General features: G+C 44.8%; 1 protein-coding gene across 5 annotated transcripts; it reads left to right on the top strand.

Annotated features, from left to right (window-relative positions):
• The first annotated feature begins 2,044 nt into the window (after positions 1-2,044).
• Positions 2,045-22,159, top strand: KMT5C (lysine methyltransferase 5C). 5 transcript variants are annotated; one of them, XM_069948043.1, is made up of 10 exons: positions 2,045-2,065; positions 10,386-10,529; positions 10,941-11,100; positions 15,743-15,852; positions 16,145-16,308; positions 16,621-16,640; positions 17,306-17,442; positions 17,577-17,740; positions 19,771-21,808; positions 22,095-22,159. In XM_069948043.1, exons 2-9 carry the CDS (start codon positions 10,420-10,422, stop codon positions 21,270-21,272), a joined length of 2,367 nt encoding a protein of 788 aa, XP_069804144.1. In that variant the 5' UTR covers positions 2,045-2,065; positions 10,386-10,419; the 3' UTR covers positions 21,273-21,808; positions 22,095-22,159. The 5 variants fall into 5 exon arrangements, with proteins under 5 accessions (XP_069804144.1, XP_069804140.1, XP_069804142.1 ...); XM_069948039.1 differs by lacking the exon at positions 2,045-2,065 and adding an exon at positions 2,301-2,814; XM_069948041.1 differs by lacking the exon at positions 2,045-2,065 and adding an exon at positions 2,955-3,097.
• The last annotated feature ends 348 nt before the right edge of the window (positions 22,160-22,507 follow it).

Raw genomic sequence — 22,507 nt, 5'->3', positions numbered from 1 at the left:
AAAACATGGCCAATTTCCCCCTACTCTTGTCTCCAGATTGGGTGGGTTTTTGAAAAAGTAGCCATGTTTTTGTAGCGCTGGATAACCCCTTTAAATGTCTCTCTGAAAGGTCAGCTGTTAGATACAAGGGTATCATGTACCAGGGACCTCATTGCACAACCTCTGCACTCCCTATTGTTTCGCCTTCTCCAAAGGTTTGAAACAGATGTCACCCACCATATACTTGGAGACTCAATTATTCCCAGGATTGTGAGTCTCTTGCTCTGTGTCTGATGTGACTGTGTCTGATGTGACTGTAAGTTGCCATGCAACCTAGAATGAAAGTCAATACAGACATGTGGAGCGGTAACAATGACGATGACAATCCATAAAAAGGCCTTGAATTGCTGTGAGCTCTATGTATGACGGTGAAGCAACTAGACAGTGTTTTTTCAATCTCTAAATAAGCCACGTTATATTACTGTCCCCTGGAGCCGGATATGAACAGTACAGAGAACTTTAATGTGTGCAGATAATGAGAGCAATACTGTATATTGATGTAAAGTACGGTTTCCCTAGGAGTTTCCATACAGGAGCTACTGATGTGCCTTGCAGTGTCTAGTGCAAAATTATGTAGCGCCCCCTTTAGGGCCACTGCTATGTTTTATGATTTATTGCAGTGCGGAAAGATGCAAATATTTAAAGAGAAACTGTCAGCAGGATACACGAATCTAACCTGCTGATATCCTCCTATTACACAGGAGGGCGGATCAATGCAATGAGGACGGGGCAGTGCTCTAATGGTCTTACTGGACCAAGGGGTAAAAGACTATTTGTGGGCGATACAAACGGGGTAGGAATGTCATGGATTCGTTCCCCGCTCGTCATGTGTCAGTATCATGCCGGCAGCTGGGAAACTCTTTGAATCGGCCCGGCACTGTAGTGACAGAGGTTTTGTATCGTCCACAAATTTGCAGATGTGTGAATGCCGAGGAGGAGGGTAAGAGACATACTTTCATCCTTAGCGCCCCCTGCATAGTAGGGGGCTATCAGATTGGTCTAACCTGCTGATAGTTCCCCATTAAAATTTACCAAACATGTAGTGTTAAGAAGACATGTCGAACTGTTCAGGTTTGACCTCGGGCAGCTGTAGAAGTTTTATGCCGCCCTATGGCTGCAAGGAAAACATAGATACAGCCTATGGCTATGTAGGTAAAAACAACCGTTGTTATGAACTACAGCCTATGTTTTTGCATAGTGTCAACATGGCCTATGACTGTATCTGTTTTCCAGGACTCCCTATGGCAGCATCCAACTTCTCAACATCTCAAATGCCGGCCGTTTGGGTTCAGAGAACTTGCTGAATCCGAACAGTTTAGCAAGTCCACTCGACACTACACACTTGTCTGACCCCCTATTGGACCTGGTAATGAATTACCGTTTCCCCGAAAATAGGACATCGTCCGAATATAAGGCAGAGGGGAGGATTTACAGGATAGCTTGACATAAGGCACCCACCCCGAAAATAACGCATCCCCGAATGTAAGACCCCCGCCGCCACCACCACCAGGGTAATGTCTTGTTATGCTGGTTTGTGATAACAACTACTGTACAGTATTAAATAAAGGTCCTTTTTTTATTCAATTTTTTGAGTGTGAATTCTTCATGGAAAAATAAGACATCCCCTGAAAATAAGGCCTAGAACATCTTTAGGAGCAAAAATGAATATAAGACACTGTCTTATTTTCGGGGAAACACAGTAGTAGTGCCTCCGGTGTGAATGCAGCAATAGTTGGCCCCTGTTGCTACCATTGCACCATGTCTGGTTACTACACCTTTCACCATGGTAACCGTCCAGCTGTGTAGTCACTATGCCTCTCACCATGGTAACTGTCCAGCTGTGTCGTTACTACGCCTTTCACCATGGTTACCGTCCAGCTGTGACGTTACTACACCTCTCACCATGGTAACCGTCCAGCTGTGTCATTACTACACCTTTCACCATGGTAACCGTCCAGCTGTGTCGTTACTACTCCTCTCATCATGGTTACCGTCCAGCTGTGACGTTACTACACCTCTCACCATGGTAACCGTCCAGCTTTGTCATTACTACACCTTTCACCATGGTAACCGTCCAGCTGTGTCGTTACTACGCCTCTCACCATTGTAACCGTCCAGCTTTGTCTTGGCCATTCTACATTCCTGTCACATTTCTGTGTTCCCGCCCTGTGACTTTCCAGCTGCTGCAGAACTACAACTCCCAGAAACAGGAGCAGTGGGACTAAGGGGGGGGGGCTTTTAGGTCTACGCCCCTTGAGGGGTAATGAGGCCAGTCACGTGGAATATGATCACCCACATAGATCAGCAGTGATCACACAATTATTACAGTGTTTCCCAAACCAAGTCCTCGGGGACCCCAACAGGTCATGAGGCGAGGATATCCCTACATAGAGGACTGATGCACGCGCCATAGTTATATCGCCCGACAGCACGAGGTCCCTGAGGAGCGGGGGACAACCCGACTGACGGACAATAACAGCGGAAACCACTACTGTACGCTGCGACGTCACGCGGGAGGAGTGGGAGGAGCTGCTGGGATCAACCAAAGACTGACATCAATTCTGACCAATGAAAACTTCAGGAGCGCTTGACTGACGCTCTTCAAGACCTATTAGACAAAGGAGGCCAGACAGTGAGTCCCAATGACAAGCGCGGCTTATCTACGGTAGGCAGGACTTAGTACTAAGAAAAAAGAAGAGGAGGAGGCTGCAGAGAAGGGCGGAAGCGGGAGCGTGAATTACGGGTGGAAGACCCTAAAACGGACGCACAGGCTCGGTAAGGCTGCGCAGTGGGGAGGGCGGGTGAGCCGCTGGCTCCGGAGTCCGCGGAAGGCTCTGCACACATAGCTGGGTCAGGTCAGGATAAAAGCCCGCCCTGCAAAGCATTCTGGGAGCGGAAACATGAGCTGCCGGGCACGGCCGTGCAGGGGGTTTCCTGCTTACAGGGCTCTGCTGGTGCACGGGAAGGCGCCGCCATAGCCCGGTGTTACTGAGGGAAGCAAGGCTGAACGCTGTGACGGCTAGTGCTCCCTGCTATCTGCTGGTGCAGCAGGGGAGAGGTCGGGGTCAGGGAGGGGACAGATGTATGAGCAGGAATAACAGTAATAATATGGGGATTACTATCATTGTGCAGATCCCATACATAGCCTGCTGCCTATTGTGTTTTATCATGTATTAAAGGGGCTCTCCTCTGTTATACATTGGGGTGTGATAGGTGGGCTGTGTCCTGGGACCTCCTGTGATCTGCAGCTGATGTACAGGGATCTGGCTGAGCAGGGTAGCAGGCGGGCAAGGGTCTGTCCGGCAGATGACTGGAGCCGCATAGAGAGGAAAATATATATATATATATATATATATATATATATATATATATATATATATATATATATATCTCACGTTCCTTCACATATAAGCCCTAGCTTGGAATCTAAGCCCTAGTTATAGTCTGCGCCTCTGCTGCTAGGTTATGTCCCGTGATGTCATGGAGACAAGTAAGGATACCGGAGCTTCTAACCATCCTGTTTCTTGCTCATCCAATTCTGAAGTCCCATCTCTTGAGTCCGCAGGTTTGGACTGAATATAAGTAGATTTGTTCATCTCTGAGTTGAAAAACACTGTGTATATAGCACCATGAGAAGTGAGGAATCAGCTTGCAAGAGTTTACACTGTGACCACGAATGAAGCACTGGGTATACATGCATGCTGGCACTTCATTCATTTGGAGGACATTTGGCCCCTGTTCTCACAATTGGCAAGGGTCCCAGCAGTTGTACCCCCTTTACCCTCCACTGATCAGTTATCTCCTGGCCTGGTTATAGGGGATAACATTTGATTATGCGGATACCCCTTGAAGGGGTTATTCAATTGTGGACATTCTGGTGCTGTAGTGTTGTATGACACCTCTCCTATATAGATTTAGGCAATGTTCACACTACGTAAGAGACCAACCGTTCCATGACCCCGGGCATGGAACGGCCGGATCATCTCGGCCGGTACTTGAGTACCCGCATCAGAGCTTCCCATAGCGCACAGTGAAGCGAGTGGCCGTAGCCGCTCGCTTCACTGTGTGAACTGACAGGTCTTTCTGCCGCCGGAATTCACTGAATTGCGGCCGCAGAAAACTGACATGTCAGTTATTTGCGGCCCCGTATGGGATCCTGGCCGGAGCGTAAACGATGTGTATACGCTCCGACCGGGATCCCATTAAATGTAAGGCATTGTTCCACCAAGCCATCGGCAACAACGGCCGTACTTTTACGTAGTGTGAACATAGCCTTAAGCCATATAATATAGTTGTGGAATTCCCATTCAGTAATATCAGTCTCCCTATCGATGCATGAACCACAGAGAGGATGATGGTGCCCATTATAACAGTGAGGGGGTCTTGTGTTCCTCCAGCGTGGTAGTAAGGGATATGTTGTGTACACAGGCTCTGGGAGGAGACCCCACTGTAATTTCTATATTAAATTGTCCAAATGCTGCTGGGCACTTAGGGGTATGTTCACACGTGATAGATTTACTGATGCTGGAAATTCCTTTCCATACAAGAAAAAACGTGCGGTTATCATAGGGCTGGGCGATATAAACGATATGCCAAAATATCGTCATCAATTCGGTTGACGATATAGATTTTTGGCATATCGTCATATCGCGATATACCACGGAGCGGTAGTGAATAAGCTTCTCACTTACCGCTCCGTGGTACCGCGCTGCAGGGCCTCCCGTTCACGCATCGTCAGCGCGCTAGCGCGCTGATGCGTGTGACGTCAGGTCTCCCAGTGCATGCTGGGAAGAAGACGCGGCCCGTCTCGCCTCGCGGACTCCATCAGCCAGCCCTGCAGGAAAGGTAAGTAGCATAGGGGTCGGGGGCGGCAGATGGCTTGGCATGGGGCTGATGATGGCCCTGGCTGGGGGGACATGATGGCTGGCACATGAAATGGCTGGAAAACTGAGAGGGGAGATGACTGGCACTGGGGGGGGGGCTGATGACTGGCAACGGGGGGCTGATGACTGGCAAGGCGGGTGATAACTGGCACAAGGGAGGGCTGATGACTGGCACAGGGTGGGCTGATGGCACAGGGTGGGCTGATGGCACAGGGGAAGGCTGATGACTGGCAAGGGGGGCTGATGACTGGCAAGGGGGGCTGATGACTGGCAAGGGGGCTGATGACTGGCGCAAGGGGGGCTGATGGCACAGGGGAGGGCTGATCACTGGCACAGGGTGGGCTGATGACTGGCAAGGGGGGTGATAACTGGCACAAAGGGGGCTGAAGGCATAGGGGAGGGCTGATCACTGGCACAGGGGAAGGCTGATGACTGGCAAGGGGGGGGGGGTGAGTATACACACACCCAAAAAAAATTATATATCGTGATATATCGTTATATCGTGCATGCATCAAATTATATCGTGATATAAATTTTAGGCCATATCGCCCAGCCCTAGGTTATCACCAAATCTTTGAAGCAAAGCAGCTTTTATTCCATCTAATGTAGTTGAAAGCATGTAAACAATGGGTTAGGATGAAGCACAAATTCTATGCAGACTGTACTGAAGCCGGACTATTCACACATGTCCCACCACATGTGCAGATACTGTAAAAGCACCTTGACAGAGACGTTTGTTCGAAGATGTGAGTTGTCACAGGATATAGTTTTGTAACACTTTGTAGTGTGAGTTAATAAAGGAGACTGCAGGATTCTCTCAGTTAAAGGTGTTATCCCTAGATCCTAAGGTATCTCCTACCCACAGGTGCTCAGCAGTGTTCTCATGATGGAGGGGTTTCCAGTAGCCGGACCCCCACTGATCAGCTTGTTAGTTTTGTTGTAATGATTTGCCAGTAATGATGTGGATTTGCTGGAACCACATCTGTGGTGTAAAACGTGTAATGTGAAATCCCCTTATACCGGTTATGATGGGGATAGAGAGGCTTTTTATCACACTGTTCAGCTACTACTTGCATATCCAGAGGAGGATATGTGATCTGTCTAAGTCTTGGGATAAACCAGCATCATGTTATAGAGCTGTAGCTGAGCAACTTGATACATATCTTTATGGGAAAAGATTTTGTGTAACTTGTATTTGGTTTAAATCTCTGACGTTTCCATGCTAAAGAGTCCAGTCCATTGAGTGACACCGCCCACTGGACATCCTCATCACAGATCATCAAATCACAAGTTAAACAGATTCTTTTCTTTTCAGCTGCATTCACACGTCTTGTAAAATTGTGACCACGGACAATTTTAGAAATCATTGAAGTGAATGCAGCCATTCACATGATCCTTGCGAGACCAACACCGCGAAAAAATAGGACATGTCCTGGTGCAGATCGCGGCACGGATTTCCACACCCTGGATTGCCCACTCCCTATAAACTAGATCTGAAGAATAAAATAAGCATTTACCTCTGTATCCTGGGGCAGTGGACATCTACCTATCTGCCTGCCCCTATGCATCAGAAGAATAATGCTGTCTTCACATGCTGCAGATTTTTGTGGGTCTTTCCAATTTAAGGGTGCCTTCACACATACCGACTCGCAGCAAAAAACTCGCTGCGAGTTTCTGCTACGAGCCGAGGTCCTGGAAGGCCCCTATCACTACATACAAGCAGTGGTCTGAAAGACCGCTGCGTGTATGTAATGCAGCCGCCCCCTTAACCCCTTCGGCCCCCGCACTGGTCCCGCACCGCTGTCTCCATACATTACCTGGCTCTGGCTGCACAGGGTCCCGGGGTCCTGCTCTGCCGCCCAGCCAATCAGTGGCTGCGGCTGGGCGGCAGAGCAAGACGCCGGGACCCCGTGCAGCCAGAGCCAGGTAATGTATGGAGACAGCGGTGCGGGAGCCGAAGGGGTTAAGGGGGCGGCTGCATTACATACACGCAGTGGTCTTTCAGACCACTGCTTGTATGTAGTGATAGGGGCCTTCCAGGACCTTGGCTCGTAGCAGAAACTCACAGCGAGTTTTTTACTGTGAGTCTGTATGTGTGAAGGCACCCTAAAGGAGAAGTTTGGCAATTTTTTTTTTTTTTTAAGTATTATATTGCCCCCCCCAAAAGTTATACAAATCACCAATATACACTTATTATGGGAAATGCTTATAAAGTCCTTTTTTCCCTGCACTTACTACTGCATCAAGGCTTCACTTCCTGGATAACATGGTGATGTCACGACCTGACTCCCAGAGCTGTGCGGGCTGTGGCTGCTGTAGAGGATGATGGCAGGGGGACACTGAGGGACACAGGGCACTGGAGGGACACTGAGCATCCCTCTGCCATCATCCTCTCCAGCAGCCACAGCCCGCACAGCTCTGGGAGTTGGGTCGTGACATCACCATGTTATCCAGGAAGTGAAGCCTTGATGCAGTAGTAAGTGCAGGGAAAAAAAACACTGTACATTTCCCGTAATAAGTGTATATTGGTGATTTGTATAACTTTTGGGGGCAATACAATACTTTGCTGGACTTTTCCTGTAATGGCCTTATGTTACAGCTCCATTATAAATCTATGGGGGCCACTGGATAGAAATATTGATAGCAGGAAAATGTGCTTCTCCCCTTTCATTATACCTAATGGCCAGCTGTGGGTACATATGGAAGCTGTTCCCTGTGGTTTCCCATAGCTGGCCTAATATGACAGGGTCTGCCCTGGGGGTTGGGGGCGAGGTGGCATGAGCGATACCCACGCTGTGAAGCTGATGTCTGCTGCTGCGCTAATCGCTGACTGCAGAGGTAATTCTATCTACTGGATACAGGCAGCACCCGGCACTGTACTAAGGGGAGATTAAGAGCCTTCTAGGCATTGCTGAGTGAAGGAGGATTACTGAGGGGAAAGGTCTGAAGTCACTAAGCTCCTTTCTGGCCATTTTGTGGCTGATTTATCAATAATGTTGCTGAGCACAGGTTTGGCTTCAAGGACTGTCTGTAATTCCTTCCCCAACTCTGTCCATGCAGAACATAGTATATGGATTGAAAAGTTACCCATATTTCTATTACATTGCCTGTATATTAAGCTTCTCAATTCTCTGCTTGCTGTCAGAAAATGGAACTGTATTAGTTCACTGTGAAAACCAGTTGGGTCATTTGCTGCTCACACTGGTGGGATGTGTGTGTGAATGTGGACTGTAAAATCACCTTCTAATGTCATGCTGTATTCTGTGTGAAAATCTGGATAATCTGCTGACGTTGCATCTCCCCTAAAGCTAGTTTGAAAAACTGAACGTCTCTTTTCTTCTTAACACTTCTACATGTTTGATTACTTGTGTACACTTGGAGTATGGGTTGTTTCTTCTTTTGCTGGAGGTTACAATGCATCCCAGTGGAGGAAAGAATGAAAAGAATAAATCCCTTAGGGACCGGCTTTTATTCTCCCTACTGGGATTGAGTCCCATATTTAGTATGAAATAGACGCGCTTTGCACCTGGTCTGACCTTATTTACATGTGAAGAATTCTGTCTAGACATCAATAAATATTGTGGCCAAGCAGCTGCCTCTGTATCTTAGTCCGAAAGTGTCCTGTGCCCTGTTCACACTTGATTTCTTTCTGTTGCACTAATTTTTTGGGGCTGTTACCACTGTACGATCGGATCGCTTCAGCGTTACGTGCATTTTCGGTATTAACTGTATGCCATAAAGATTATTATTTCATATAAAAGTCAGTCAAAACTTGCATGGCAGCTTATTGGTGTTTAAAAAAAAAAAAAAAAAGATAGAAATCACTTTTTTTTTTTTTTTTGCACAAAAACATCTTTGTGGAGTAATCATCGATAATTTCCCCCACACACTGTGTACGTGATTCAATGCAGGGATTCCTACAGGAGTTACCACTGACAGCAGGTGTCATTATGTACATTTATCTCATTGTAGAGTTATTATAATGAGCTCGGCCTAATGAAAAGCATTGGATGCAAGATATAATGAAAACCCTGAGGACTGGGGGGAGGGGGGGCTCAATTTAACATATATATAATTTCTTACTGTCCTTTGAACATGATGTTGCTTTTATCACCAACCTGTAACTTGGAGTGTGGTGCATTATACTCACCGCATCTCGTGTCGCCAATCGCGGCTGAGCACAGTTATGAAGTAGCAGAGGGGGGCCGGCATGAGGGACGGATGGAGCGGTTTGGCTGGCCTCCCAAAGACTGTCATTGTACCAAGATGGCGGACGGGGGTAGACACGAGATGCGGTGAGTATAATGCACCACACTTCCGGGTCTAGCAAGGGTGGGGGGAAACACGGGGAAGGGGGCCATTCACTTACATAACATACATTACAAAGTTGTATAACTTTGTAATGTTTGTTATTTTGTGAATAATTGTTTAGCGCCGCAGTACCCCTTTAAGAATTTCAGGGCAGGTTTTGTCTCCTAAGCATGTGAGTGTTATTTTTGCTGACTACAGCAGTACAGCTGCTGAAGTGCAGATTCCACACTGATCCATGGCACTTCACACTACACATCAATAGAATCTGCTGGTGGATCATCAAGTAAATATGTGTCCGATTATAGCCACATGTTGAAACGTACCCTAATACTTACTCTTACCCTAGTGCTAGAATCACAGCTTACACTCCTCACTACTGTTCTATAATGTCCTCCTTACTGCTGCTTCTGAGGGTGTGCTATAGAGATATAGGGGATTTGCATATCTTCTGTGAGAGTTTCATGTATGCAAGACCTCATAGCAGGGATCACATGGTCTCTATATACTCTAGAGCTAAGTTTAGGTAAAAACTTACCGCTGCCTCCAGAGATCAGGACAGGGGAGAGGACAAAAGTCTTGCTTATTCTGCCTACACAGGCTGGTGACTTCCTTCTGTACACAAAGGTACTGGGAAAGCTGTCAGGCACTATAAATTACCTGACTGGTTTGCATTAAAGAGATTGGCTGAAGCCTCCTCCCCAGTGTTTACTTTCCATGAATCTATGCACACTACGGAATATGCGCAGAAATTTCTGTGCATATGCCATAGTGAGCACATACCCTTAGGGTACTATTACACCAACAGATCTGACGACAGATTATCTGCCAAAGATTTGAAGCCAAACCCAGGAGTGGATTTGAAAAGATGAGAAATCCAGTCTTTCCTTTATGACCTGATCTCAGTTTATAGTCTGTTCCTGGGTTTGGCTTCAAATCTTTGGCAGATAATCTTTCGTCAGATCTGTTGGTGTAATAGTACCCTTAGTCTTCAGAGACTGGGAGGGGGGTGGGGTATATGCTGATCGTTACAATGTCCAAAGCTGTGTGATGTTGCTTAGTTTTTTTTATGTATATTTGGCACTGGAGGTTTTTGGATTGTCATTTCTGTTGCTGCCTTACCATTATCTAATGTCTTGTCTTTCTTATTACCAGATATAAACAGTATGATCCAAAGCTCAATAATACCATGGGTTCTAACAGACTGACGGCAAGGGAGCTCTGCGAAAATGACGACTTGGCGACTAGCTTGGTGCTTGATCCATACTTAGGATTCAGAACACACAAAATGAACGTAAGGTGTGTGGCCTGCTCTGCATCTTGTTGTCTCGTCTGTGCTTGCTTTCTCCAAAGTGAATCTTTTTGCTAACAAGTATAAGTATGGTGCAGCTTTATAGCTTCCCTGCACTCTTACCCTCTTACTTGGTCTTTATTTCTCCAATAAGACATGGTTTTCAGAACTGCTGCTCTCCAGCATGAACAGCCAATCCACATAGCCGTGGAATGGCTGTCACTTGTAATTATAGGAGCTTCAATGAGTTATTTAGTGAGTGACTTCAGTTTCTTACAGCCACTGCCATGTGGATTGGCTGGTTCCTCTGGAGAGCAGCGGGGCAAGTTCATTCAATTGAAAGATCTAGGAGGCTAACATAGAGTGGTGGGATGTGGATAAAGTTCTGTTGTATTTGTTAAGAATTGTCTGTTTTGCAGTCCGTTGCCTTCCGTAAGGAGACAGCATCACTTGAGGGAGGCTCTGCATACATTCCGGAAGAAGAGAGACTTGGAAGCCGCGTTCCATTCGCTCGTATCTGGAGCTAATAATCATGTCAAAAACAGGAGTCCGCAGCAGGAAGCCTTGCTGAAGACACATGTAAGTGTTTATAGACTTTCTGAATATGACTTATGTTTGCATTGATTTAAGTATTGAGTAAGACCTACTATCTGTGTGTCTCCTAATTCTAGCATCACATATCTAAGCTATAATTTTTAATACTAGCTTGCACTTTGCTGATACAGAAATTATGTGAAATTTAGCCTATTCATGAATATACCAAAATAAACATATTTGGAATTCATTAACCCCTTGCCGCAAAATGACGTTTGGGGAACCTCATGTAAAACAAGTAGTTCCCGCAACATGACGTTCCCCAAACGTCATGTCTTCCCTGCCTCCCCCCGCTGTCCCTGACGGTGATCGGGCAGCGGGAGGAGGCTATGTCACATAGCATCCTCCCGCTGCCTCTGCCCGGAGGGGAGCTGCGCTCCCCCCGGGCAGTGAACCCCATAGACGACGCGGTCAATGCGACCGCAGCGTCTATGGGGAGATTTGTGTCCTCCCGCCGATCGGGCGGCGGGAGGAGGCTGCAGAACGTTGCCTCCTCCCGCCGCCACATCTGATGTGTCCCCCGATACCGGCGGATCGCCGCTACTACAGTTATTGCGGCGTTCCGCCGGTACCGGACATTACCGACACCGCCGACAGCTTTCATTTTCCCCCACCGTGAATCCACGGTGGGGGGAGATGAAAATGTATCCCCCAGACCCCAGATCAGCCCCCTAGTGGCCGATCACTAACCCTCTCCCCTCCCCGGGCGGCCATCACATCCAAGATGGCCGCCCCCATCCCTGCGAACAAACGATGTTTGTTTGCAGGGATGGAAATGAATAAATGATCAAAACCTCATGCTCTCCGCCACCAGAGGTAGCGGAGAGCATGGGGCAGTGATCGGGGACCGGAGCAGGCGATCGGCAGTATATACTATATACCGCTGATCGCCTGTTCCCAGTGCTGCCGGCACTTTTTATCCCCTGTCACCATAAATCATTGGTGACGGGATAAAAAGTGATAGTGTCACCCCCCCCCCCCCCTTCCCCATATACGTTACCTGATCCTGGAGCTCCTTCCTCTTCGGCGTCCTGGCTAGTTATAAAGTGCGCATGCACTTTGGTCTCTGTCACTGAACTATGATTACTGTGATAGAAAATATCACAGTAATCATAGTAATACAGTGAAAATGAATGTGTGAATGTACAAAAAGTGACAAACATACAAAAAAATAAAACCCACACCTTTCATTATAGTAATAGTTGCAGTTTACTCCCAAATTACCCCAACCCCCCCCCCCCCCCCCCCCCCCCCCCCCCCCCCCCCCCCCCCCCCCCCCCCAGATTACCCGTAACCACCGCAGGTTGCCCATATCCGCCCCAGGTTACCCGTAATCACGCCAGATTGCCCCTGACCACCACACGTTGCCCCTGACCCTCTCCAGATTGCCTGTAACGACCCCAGATTACCTATAAGCACTTCAGTTTATCCGTAACCACCCCACGATGCCCGTTACCACCCCAGATTGTCTGTAACCACTGCAGGTTGCCCGTGACCACACCAGATTACCCGTAACCACTCCAGGTTGCCCGTGACCACCCCACATTACCTGTAATCTCATTTTTTATTGTATTTTAGTAACTGCGCTATTCTAATAACTATTACTAGCTGCGGTTTTGCTCCAGCAAATTGGCGCTCCCTTCCTTCTGAGCCCTGCTGTGTGCCCATACAGTGGTTTATGCCCACATATGGGGTACCGCTTTACTCAGAAGAAGCTGCGTTACAGATTTTGGGGTAAGCTTTTTTTTTTCTCCCATTCCTCGTGAAATTAAGAAATTTTAAACTAAACCTATTATTGGAAAAATTCGAGTTTTTCATTTTTACTGTCTTATTTTGAATACTTTCCTCTAATACCTGTGGGGTCAAACCTCTCACTGCACCCCAAGAGGAGTTCTTTGAGAGGTGCACTTTCATAAATGGGGTGACTTTTTGGTGGGGTTCTATTCTGCTGACACTACAGGGGCTCTGCAAACGCACCTGGCACTCAGCATTTCCAGTTCAGATTTTTCCGAAGAAGTTTCTAATTGGCGCTCCTTCCCTTCTGAGCCCGGCATGGTGCCCATACAGTGGTTTATGCCCACATATGGGGTACCGTTCTACTCAGGAGAACCTGCGTTACAGATTTTGGCATGCAGCTTCTCCCCTGTTCCTCGTGAAATTGAGAAATTTCAAACTAAACAAACATATTATTGGAAAAACTCTAGTTTTTCAATTTTACTGCCTTATTTTGAATACTTTCCTCTAATACCTGTGGGGTCAAAATGGTCACCACACCCCAAGATGAATTCTTTGAGGGGTGTACTTTCCAAAATGGGGTGACTTTTGGGGGGGTTCTCTTCTGCGGACACTTCAGGGGCACTACAAACGCACCTGGCGCTCAGAAACTACTTCAGCAAAATCTGAACTGAAAATGCTAATTGGCGCTCCCTTCCTTCTGAGCCCGGCTGTGTGCCCATACAGTGGTTTATGCCCACATATGGGGTACCGTTGTATTCAGGAGAACCTGCGTTACAAATTTTGCAGTACTTTTTTTCTCTTGTTCCTCGTGAAATTGAGAAATTTCAAACTAAACAAACATATTATTGGAAAAATTCGTGTTTTTCATTTTTACTAATTTTGAATACTTTCCTCTAATGCATGTGGGGTCAAAATGCTCATCCTACCCAAAGATGAATTCTTTGAGGGGTGTACTTTCGAAAATGGGGTGACTTTTGGGGGGGATTCTATTCTGCAGACACTACAGGGGCTCTGCAACGCACCTGGCGGTCAGAAACTTCTTCAGCAAAATCTGCATTAAAAAAGCTAATTGGCGCTCCTTCCCTTCTGAGCCCGGCTGTGTGCCCATACAGTGGTTTACTCCCACATATGGGGTACCGTTGTATTCAGGAGAACCTGCGTTACAAATTTTGGCATTTTTTTTTTTTTTTTTCTCATGTTCCTTTTGAAAATGAGAACCTTTAATCTAAACGTATATATTATTTGAAAATTTAAATTTTCTATTTTTTTTTTTTTTTTTACGGCCTAATTGTGAATACTTTCCTCCAGCCCCTGTAGGGTTAAAATGCTCATTATACCCCTAGATTAATTCTTTAAGGTGTCTAGTTTTCAAAATGGGGTCACTTATGGGGGTTTCCAGTATACAAGCCTTCTAAATCCATTTAAAAAAAGAACTGGTCCCTAAAAAAAAATCAGTTTTGGAAATTTTCACAAAATGTGATAATTTTCTAATAAATTTCTAAGCCCCGTAACACCCTAAAAAAGTTAAATATGTTTCCCAAATTATGCCAGAATAAAGAGGACATATTGGTAATGTGATTTAGTAACTAATTTATGTGCTATGACTTCCTTTTTTAGAAGCAGAGAATTTCAGAAGTTCATAAAATTTTGCTACTAATATAAAGTGTCATATGTGACGAAAAAACAATCTCAGAATCGCTAGCATACGTTAAAGCATCACTGAGCTATAAGCGCATAAAGTGAGACAGGTCAGATTTTGAAAAATGAGCCTGGTCATTAAGGACAAAACAGGCTTTAGAGGCAAGGGGTTAATCCTGAACAGTAAATGGTGTAAACAAAAACAAAAAAAATCCAAATGCCAAAATTGCTGATTTTTGGTCTTGTCGTAAATCATAAAAAAAAGTACTAAAACAAAATCGATATAAATTGGGTATCTCTGTATTTGAACTTACCCACAGTATACAGATAATATACAGATTTTTTTTTTTTTTGTTTCGCTTTACTTTTTTTTTTTCCCACCATTTACCAGAAAGTAACTGGACACCCCTGCATTAGCAATATCTGCGGTCCCGATGAACGTCACATGCACAGCTAATAAATAAATTATGGAAAAATAACATCGGTATCAGTCACATGCAAGGTGCCAAGCACTTCAGAGCTCTCTGATTTTGAGGTGTAATCGGTTATAACAGAAATTGCTGATCCTCCCTTGACATATCCAGTGAGCTTTAAGTACCCAAAATCGACAGTGGGCTATGGGAATTGCAAGTGGAAGCTGAGTGGTGACTGGAATGTGTAGACCCACGTAATTGGGAGTTAGTTAGAGACTGATGGGTGCTGTCCAGAGAAATTTAGAAGAACCACACCCAACCAGTGGTCTACATCTGAGTTTCAACAGTATCCAAGTTTTCAGGTTTCGATGAATACCATCCATAAAAAGCCCATCTGATCGGTTATCACAAGCCTTTGATTACCATGTCAAACAGCGCTGTTCCGATAACATGGCACATAGAACATTGACTGGACTTTAGAACAGTGAAAAGAAGTTCCCTGGATCCACGAATCCAGGTTCACCCTCTACTGTTTACGTCTGCCTGGAGAACGCCTCCAGCCACAGTATATTGTGCCAGCAGTGAAGTTTGGTTTCACTTGGTATGGCCTGGGACCCTTGGTCGCAATTCCTGTTAGGCTCAACACCGATACCTTCTATTTTGGATGACCATGTGGTTCCTATGCAGTTTAATGGGGTGGACTCCTGTTACTTCTAGGATGACAACACCAGCTGTCATGTTGCAAGGTCCACCACAAAGGGGGTTAAAGACTATAAATATTTTCTGCAGTCTTCAGTGGATGTAGGATATTTTCTACTTATTTTTTTGGTTGCTTCTAGATATTCAGATATCTGCGAATGTTGCTACCAGAAAGTGGCTTTACCATCCTACCTTGCAATCGGTACTCATTGGAAACTAATGGAGCCAAAGTTGTTGCTACAAAACCTTGGTATGTAAGATGTGAATTAATAGGTTTTTGGACTTGTATCACATGAAAATCTGTGTATGGCTTCAGCCCTCTTACAGAACAGATGGATTTATGTCTAGGGTAACTGAATGATTGGACACCCTGCAGCTGCAGTCACACATGCAGGATTGTGCTTTTTTTGTTTTGTGTTTTTTGGCTAGCTAAAAATAATCTAAAGCCATTTCAGTGTATAGTCAAACAATTCTAATCTAGTATTTTTTGGGTATTGCTTACTCTAATTTTTTTTCTTTTTGTTTCTTTCCTCTTCCACCAGGGTAAAGAATGAAAAAATTGCATTACTTGTAGGCTGCATAGCTGAGCTTACCAAAGCTGATGAGAGCCTCCTTCACTTTGGTGAAAACGACTTTAGTGTTATGTACTCTACCAGGAAGAAATGTGCGCAGCTTTGGCTTGGTCCTGCAGCTTTTATTAATCATGGTATGTGGACATGGTATACTTCATCTCACTAACACTCTGCTCTAAAGGCAAATGTTTCTTGACAACAGGGCAGGGTAGAAGAGTGGAGTTGCGCATGGCTTCCATATATATGGAAGCAGGGAGTGCACCCCATTTACCTGCTTTTAGTCCCCTGGAATATCCTTTTTGGCATCATCCTTTTTAGGTTGTGTGTATGTCTTCTCTGTAAGCTTTGATGATCTGAGCAATTCAGGTACAGGTTTGTGTATAAATTGTATAAAAACATTTGATGTAATATGGTTTTTTTTATACTTTTTTTTACATGTGCCTCAGACTGCAGGCCCAACTGCAAGGTATGTTTTCTTGTATCTACTTTCTAAGAACCTCTGGAAGGATAGAATTTAATGTTACTGCCTTTTTAGTTGAGATATTAAAGATGTTGTTAGAAACGTCTTGCCGATCAGTTGTAGTCTGGAGAAAAAACTGGCAATAAGAATTCAAAACAAAAGCTCTGTAATGTCATCAGGAAGGTAATTGTGGCTTTTTTTTGTTGGGGGGGGGGGGGGGGGCTTAAGTGATGAATCTAACCTGCTGATGGCCCCTTATAGTGTCTGGTACGTTGAGGAGGAAGGTATGTGTGTTAGCTACCTTCTGTGTCGGTCATGCGCTGTTTTCTGGAGTAATCTTTGCTCTGGTGCACTGTTAGGAGCAATGCCGCGTCATCTGTCCGCTCCTTCTAATGATAATCAATTAAGTGATGTTGATGGCCTAGGTCACTAATAAATTTTGCCAGATGTATATGCTTCCTGTTGGGAACAGAGAGTTAAGGAGCTTTGTTTCTGTTGTTCCTCTAATAACTGATTTACAGCTACAAGGAATTGGTCCTTTTACTTGCGACATTACAGTAGACAGTGATATTTACTAAGGATTAGGAAGACAATGACTGTACAAAAGTTTCCTCTTAAAGCTTTATACTGGTAATAGGTTTAATAATTCCTGCAATATGTCCACTGTTTAGTTTGTTCCTACGGAAGGAAACACTGCTTGTGTAAAAGTTCTCAGGGACATCAAACCAGAAGAAGAAATCACATGCTTTTACGGAGACAGTTTTTTTGGGGAGAAGAATGAGATGTGTGAGTGCTGCACTTGTGAGAGGTGAGTGTGTTTCAACTTAATTTTATAATATATGTATTATTGGTAAATTAATAGTAGTTGTAAACATGTAATGTACAAAGAGCAATTATGGTCCTGGAAATTTTTTTTTTTTTTTTTTTTTTTTGTCCCTCCAGAAAAGGAGAAGGGGCTTTCAGGCTGCAAAAACAAGAATCTTCTGAATCTACCTCATTGGAGAAATACCAGCTCAGAGAGACAGATGGCCGTCTGCAAAGGCTGATACGTCAAATTGACAGACAAAACCAGAATGGTTCTCCCAGGAAGAAAAAGCGAATCTCTGGTAAGAAAGGTTTACTTTGGGTCCTTTTACAGGGCTCGACGTGCGGTCGCAAACGACCACATTGCCTCTACGTTGCAACAATAATCGAGTGGCTAGGCCAAACGAATGTTATAATGTGGCTCGCGTCACAGAGGGGAGGGGAGACCGTCATAATGGGGGCTGACGGGTCTGCCCCTAGTGCTTCATACCTGGCCGGTGCCAAGGAATAGACTGGTTCAAAATTTTAAAAAAACAGAAAACTGCATCCACAACCTCACTCAAACGCCAATCCATTCATGTAAAAAACTTAAAAGCGATGTACCTTATGGTACATTCACTTTATTGACAAGTTGATGTTTAGATGTAACGGGCAGCTAATTATATGGACAGTTTTTTTTTTTGGTTTTTTTTCTCCCCTTAACTAAAGTGGCATAAAAAGGTATTGTGCCTAGTCCTTGGTGCTTACCACTACTTCCTGGTCCTAGTCTCAGCACAAGGAAACGCTCAATCCGGCAGTCACTGAATGCATTGGTGATTGGCTGAATGTACATTTCCTTGTTTCAAGATTGGGATCAGGAAGTGGTGAGCAGTGAGAGTTGGGCACCATTTAAAATGGTAGCAAGGGATCATGCAGCTGAGTACTGGTTTCTTTTAAAGGAGTATTGTATAAATGCTCCCAAACCTAGCTGGTCTCACTTACCAAGTCTCCCTGAGTATTTTGAGCCGTCTCCCGTCTTTCTAGCTGCTGCCGTTCCTGGTTCAAAAGTTTTTCTAAAAGACCTGTTTATGTCCAAGATGGCGCCGGCCAGGAAACTACATTTCCCATCATGCAGTTCTTCTCCCTTAGCTTTCTTTCCTGACAACTGCTCCTCATTACTACATTGCATGAGGGAAGGGGGGCTAGGTGTCATTGCCATAGAGCAGTCAGAGAGGGAGACTGATGTGCCGCAGTGCCTGATTAGGTCTCTCTGACAGATGACAGCAACCACCTCCTCCCCTGACTCGTGCTTCTCACTGTGTTATTCTGGTCTCCTGCAGTCCGGTCCCTGACAGCTAACACTCACAGCTATATGCAAATGACAGAGTCCGGGGGCTTCACGCACACAGAGAATGAGAGACATAAAAGCATGGGGGAAGGGGGGAGAGCTGCCCAGAGCGGGCTACACACACCATGAGGGAGAAAGTTATCAGCATGGGGGGAGGAGAGGCGAGAGCTGCTGGGGACAAGGGAGAAGGAAACTGATCAGCACAGGCTGTGTATGCTGACAGAAAGAGACACACAGGGAGGAGGCTGAGGGAGGTGGAGCTAGACTTCGTCAGCAGAGGCTGTCAGGTGTCCTTACTTCGGCCTATTGACGGGAGGTAGGACACGTGACCCCGACTCCGAGGGTGGGGGCCAGGAGGAGGGAGCGTGTACGGAACACATAACTTGGATTGGCCAATATGTGAAGCTGTGGGTGCGCTTTTACATAGTGTCAAAAAGATTTTGGGGGGAATACCCCTTTAACATGTGCCTGGTCACTTGAAGTTCTAACAAATACATAAAAAAGTGCATAATTGTCAACAAAAATAAATAAAAGGAATGGCTCCCAGAATGCAATAAAGAGTAGAGAGAAAAAAAATTACCTGCCCTATTTAAATCGGTATTCCTATTTATTGTAACACATTATATCCTGCTAGTGGCAGTTTTACCAGTTTGGTGCTCTGACCTGCCCCATTGTCTCTGGTTATGTCCCCTAATGACATTCCATTGGTGGGCATAGTAAAGGCGGTATGGGGTAGTTTTTTATTTCTAGCAGACTGTAGTGTGGAAGGAAACAGGTTACAGCAGTATTTGCATGTTGAAGAATACAGCAGCCCTGTGCAGCTACTTGACCTGCCATTTATATTTGCTTACACTGCTGGATAGTATGATTACTAGCTGATTTTAATGTATGATGAACTCCTCGATGATTGTGGTGTTGATGCTTAGTGTTCACTGTCACTATTCTGTATATATAATGTGAATTTGTTATTCAGACCATATATAATTATGTGCTTTTCTTTCAAAGGTTCTCGGCCGTCCATCAGCCGCAAACATAGCACTTCAAAGCTCAGGTCTCTTCCTTTATCTCCATATTCCTGCTCCAGTCTTTGTAATAAATCTGAACTTTTTAAAATGGTGAAGCCTGTGTTGCCCCAAGGGACCATTTTGAAGGATGTGCGTATTGTCCTACATAACTTAAGAACATGTCGCCGAGGTTATCCTGTTTCACGGATACAAAGTGAAAGCCAGTGCTGTAAACTTGGAAAAGAACTTATTGTAAGACTTGAAAGGCAAAAAATCAGTCCTGACAAACTGAGATTAGGTGTGTCCTCTGGTGCAGCCCAGCAACCAAAACACTGTTCATCTCGGCAACCTAAAACCGTTGCTTTCTTTAAAGCAGCCAAAGAGAGCTCTTTGAATCCTACATATTGCAATGAAGATAATTTGGAGGAGTTTTTAGCGGAATGTCATAAAGCCATCTCAACCTGCAGTGATGCACAATCGAGCGGGCAAGTAACTAATGTTGGCTTCCAAACAGTGGAAAATGTAGCATCAAGTCCCATAGTAGAGTCCAGCTGGCTACACATTGATACTGATCTCTCTATAGGCCATCCACAACCTAATGCTGTGGTGTCCCCTGTAGACTTTACTAGATCCCATTCAGAAATGTTGTTACAAATCCAGGAGGCAGAGGACTTCTCACCTGCTGCTTCTGTACCAGAGAACACAGCAAGTAATGGTACAGACTCCTCCATAGTGCAGTCTGATCTTTATTCACTCAGAAAGCTTGGACTGACTCGATATGTCACTGTAAATCTAAGTAAATCGAGAATTGCGATACCTGACAACTCGAGTACTCCAAGCCCAAACCAGTCCATTGCAAGAAATACCCACCAACCCAAGGGTACATATGGTCCACGTTCTGGGCATGCACACGATCACCTAAAAATGAAGACAACCACATTGGTTACTACAGCACATTGTGCTCCCTCTGAACAAGCCAGTAAAAATGGAAAATCAAAACGGCAAACTAGGTCACATGCAAGGAATGTGTCCTCCTCAAGATCCAGACCAGCCCAGTTAAAGGATGAAAAAGAACTGATGGGAAGGGAAGATCTCCTCAAATCACAAAAGGGACATATGGGTTTTAATGGGCATGTAAAAGCCACAAATGAAGCTGCAAGTGCTAGACCTCAGAAACGTCTCTCTGCTCCACACAGGCTGTTCACTGTTGAAATGCAGTTAGATCCCAAGTTATCCTTGAAGCCATATGTAGAACTAGGTTTTAACAATAATCTCAAGAGGAGGCATTCTGTTACAGGAGCACATGAGTGCCTGGTGCCAGTAAGAGACGGGACTTTGAGTAGCTTGTACACTTCACAGGAATCTGAATTATTGAGTGGTGAGGGAAAGAAGAAAAATGTGGCTTTCAATCCATTCACACCCTCCAAAAGACTCCGCCTTGTAGTCACCAATGGATCCATTGATCTGGATGTTGCGTCCACATCAAGTGATGAATCCAACTGAGTCTGCTCCCATCAGCTCCATCATTCCCTTGTTATGTTAATGATTCCAAAGCATTGTTTAGAAGGTGAAGTAGAAAGTTTGAGGGTAGCACGGGCCCTTTTTTATTTTTTATTTTTATTAGTAGCCACTTTTAAGCTCTCCTAAAGATGATTTACACACCAGTTTGCCTTAGTCTCCATAGCAGGTGGAAATCTGAAATTCCATAAAATCAGGCTTTACCCCAATTCTAAAATGACACTTGCTGTTCAACATAAACCTCATCTGGATCTAATGTATTATGCACTCCTGTCATTTTATGTATTTTGTTTTACCTTTGTTATAAATATTAACGGTGCTAAGTCATTATTGAAAAAGTATTTTCCTTTCAGAATCTGAAGTATTTTTTTTTTTTTTGCCAGTAAAACACTTGTTTGTTATTACCTAAACGTTTCTGTTTTGTTTAAGGCATCATTTATTGTAGAAATAGAGCAAAATACACAGAAAATCTTGCTGCTTCGTATCTTCCAGTGCATCTGCACAGTGGTGTACTCATTTAGGCTATGTGCACACTGAGCAATTCTCGAGGAATTGTAGCTGAAAGTTTTCAGGCAGAATTCAAGCAGAATTTAAGCCCCCCATTGACTACTATAGGATTCCTCTAGCAGATCTACAGCAGAAAATTCTGCTCGGAAATTCTGCAGTGTGAACAACAGAGCAGAAAACCCATTGAACACAATGGGACTTTGCTCTGGACATTTTTTACGGGAGGAATTTCAAGCTGAATTTCGAGCTGAATTTCAAGCTGAATTCCTCGCCTTTTCCTCAGTGTGCACATACCCTTAGAAGGGAAGGAGTGGTAATGGTTTGGTACGATACTATGGTGCAGCTCTGCCTCACAGACCCATCCAAGTATTTTTAAGCTTATTCTACACCTTACTTTATTTTAAGTAATAAAGGTTTCCAAACTTGCTACACTACATTTGCTTTTACTTTGTAAAATACTGCTGGTTAAATTGTCAAGCCAGGCCAGATTTTTTTATATACTTACCCTCCACACCACTCGTTACTGATGTTTCCTGATTCTATTACTTACTGATGATATGGCATCCAGAATGTCACCGGGTAACAAAAGCCACCTTCTAGCTGGAGAGGTGACCGCACAATGCAGATATGTTCCTACGGTAAGAAGTATTGGAAAAACACAAGGGGGGAGATTTATCAAACATGATGTAAAGCGAAACTGGCTCAGTTTCCCC

Source organism: Dendropsophus ebraccatus, chromosome 12 (genome assembly GCF_027789765.1).
Source record: "Dendropsophus ebraccatus isolate aDenEbr1 chromosome 12, aDenEbr1.pat, whole genome shotgun sequence".
Taxonomy (NCBI): domain Eukaryota; kingdom Metazoa; phylum Chordata; class Amphibia; order Anura; family Hylidae; genus Dendropsophus; species Dendropsophus ebraccatus.
Note: the sequence above shows the minus strand (reverse complement) of the source record. Positions and strands in the feature narration are given on the sequence as shown.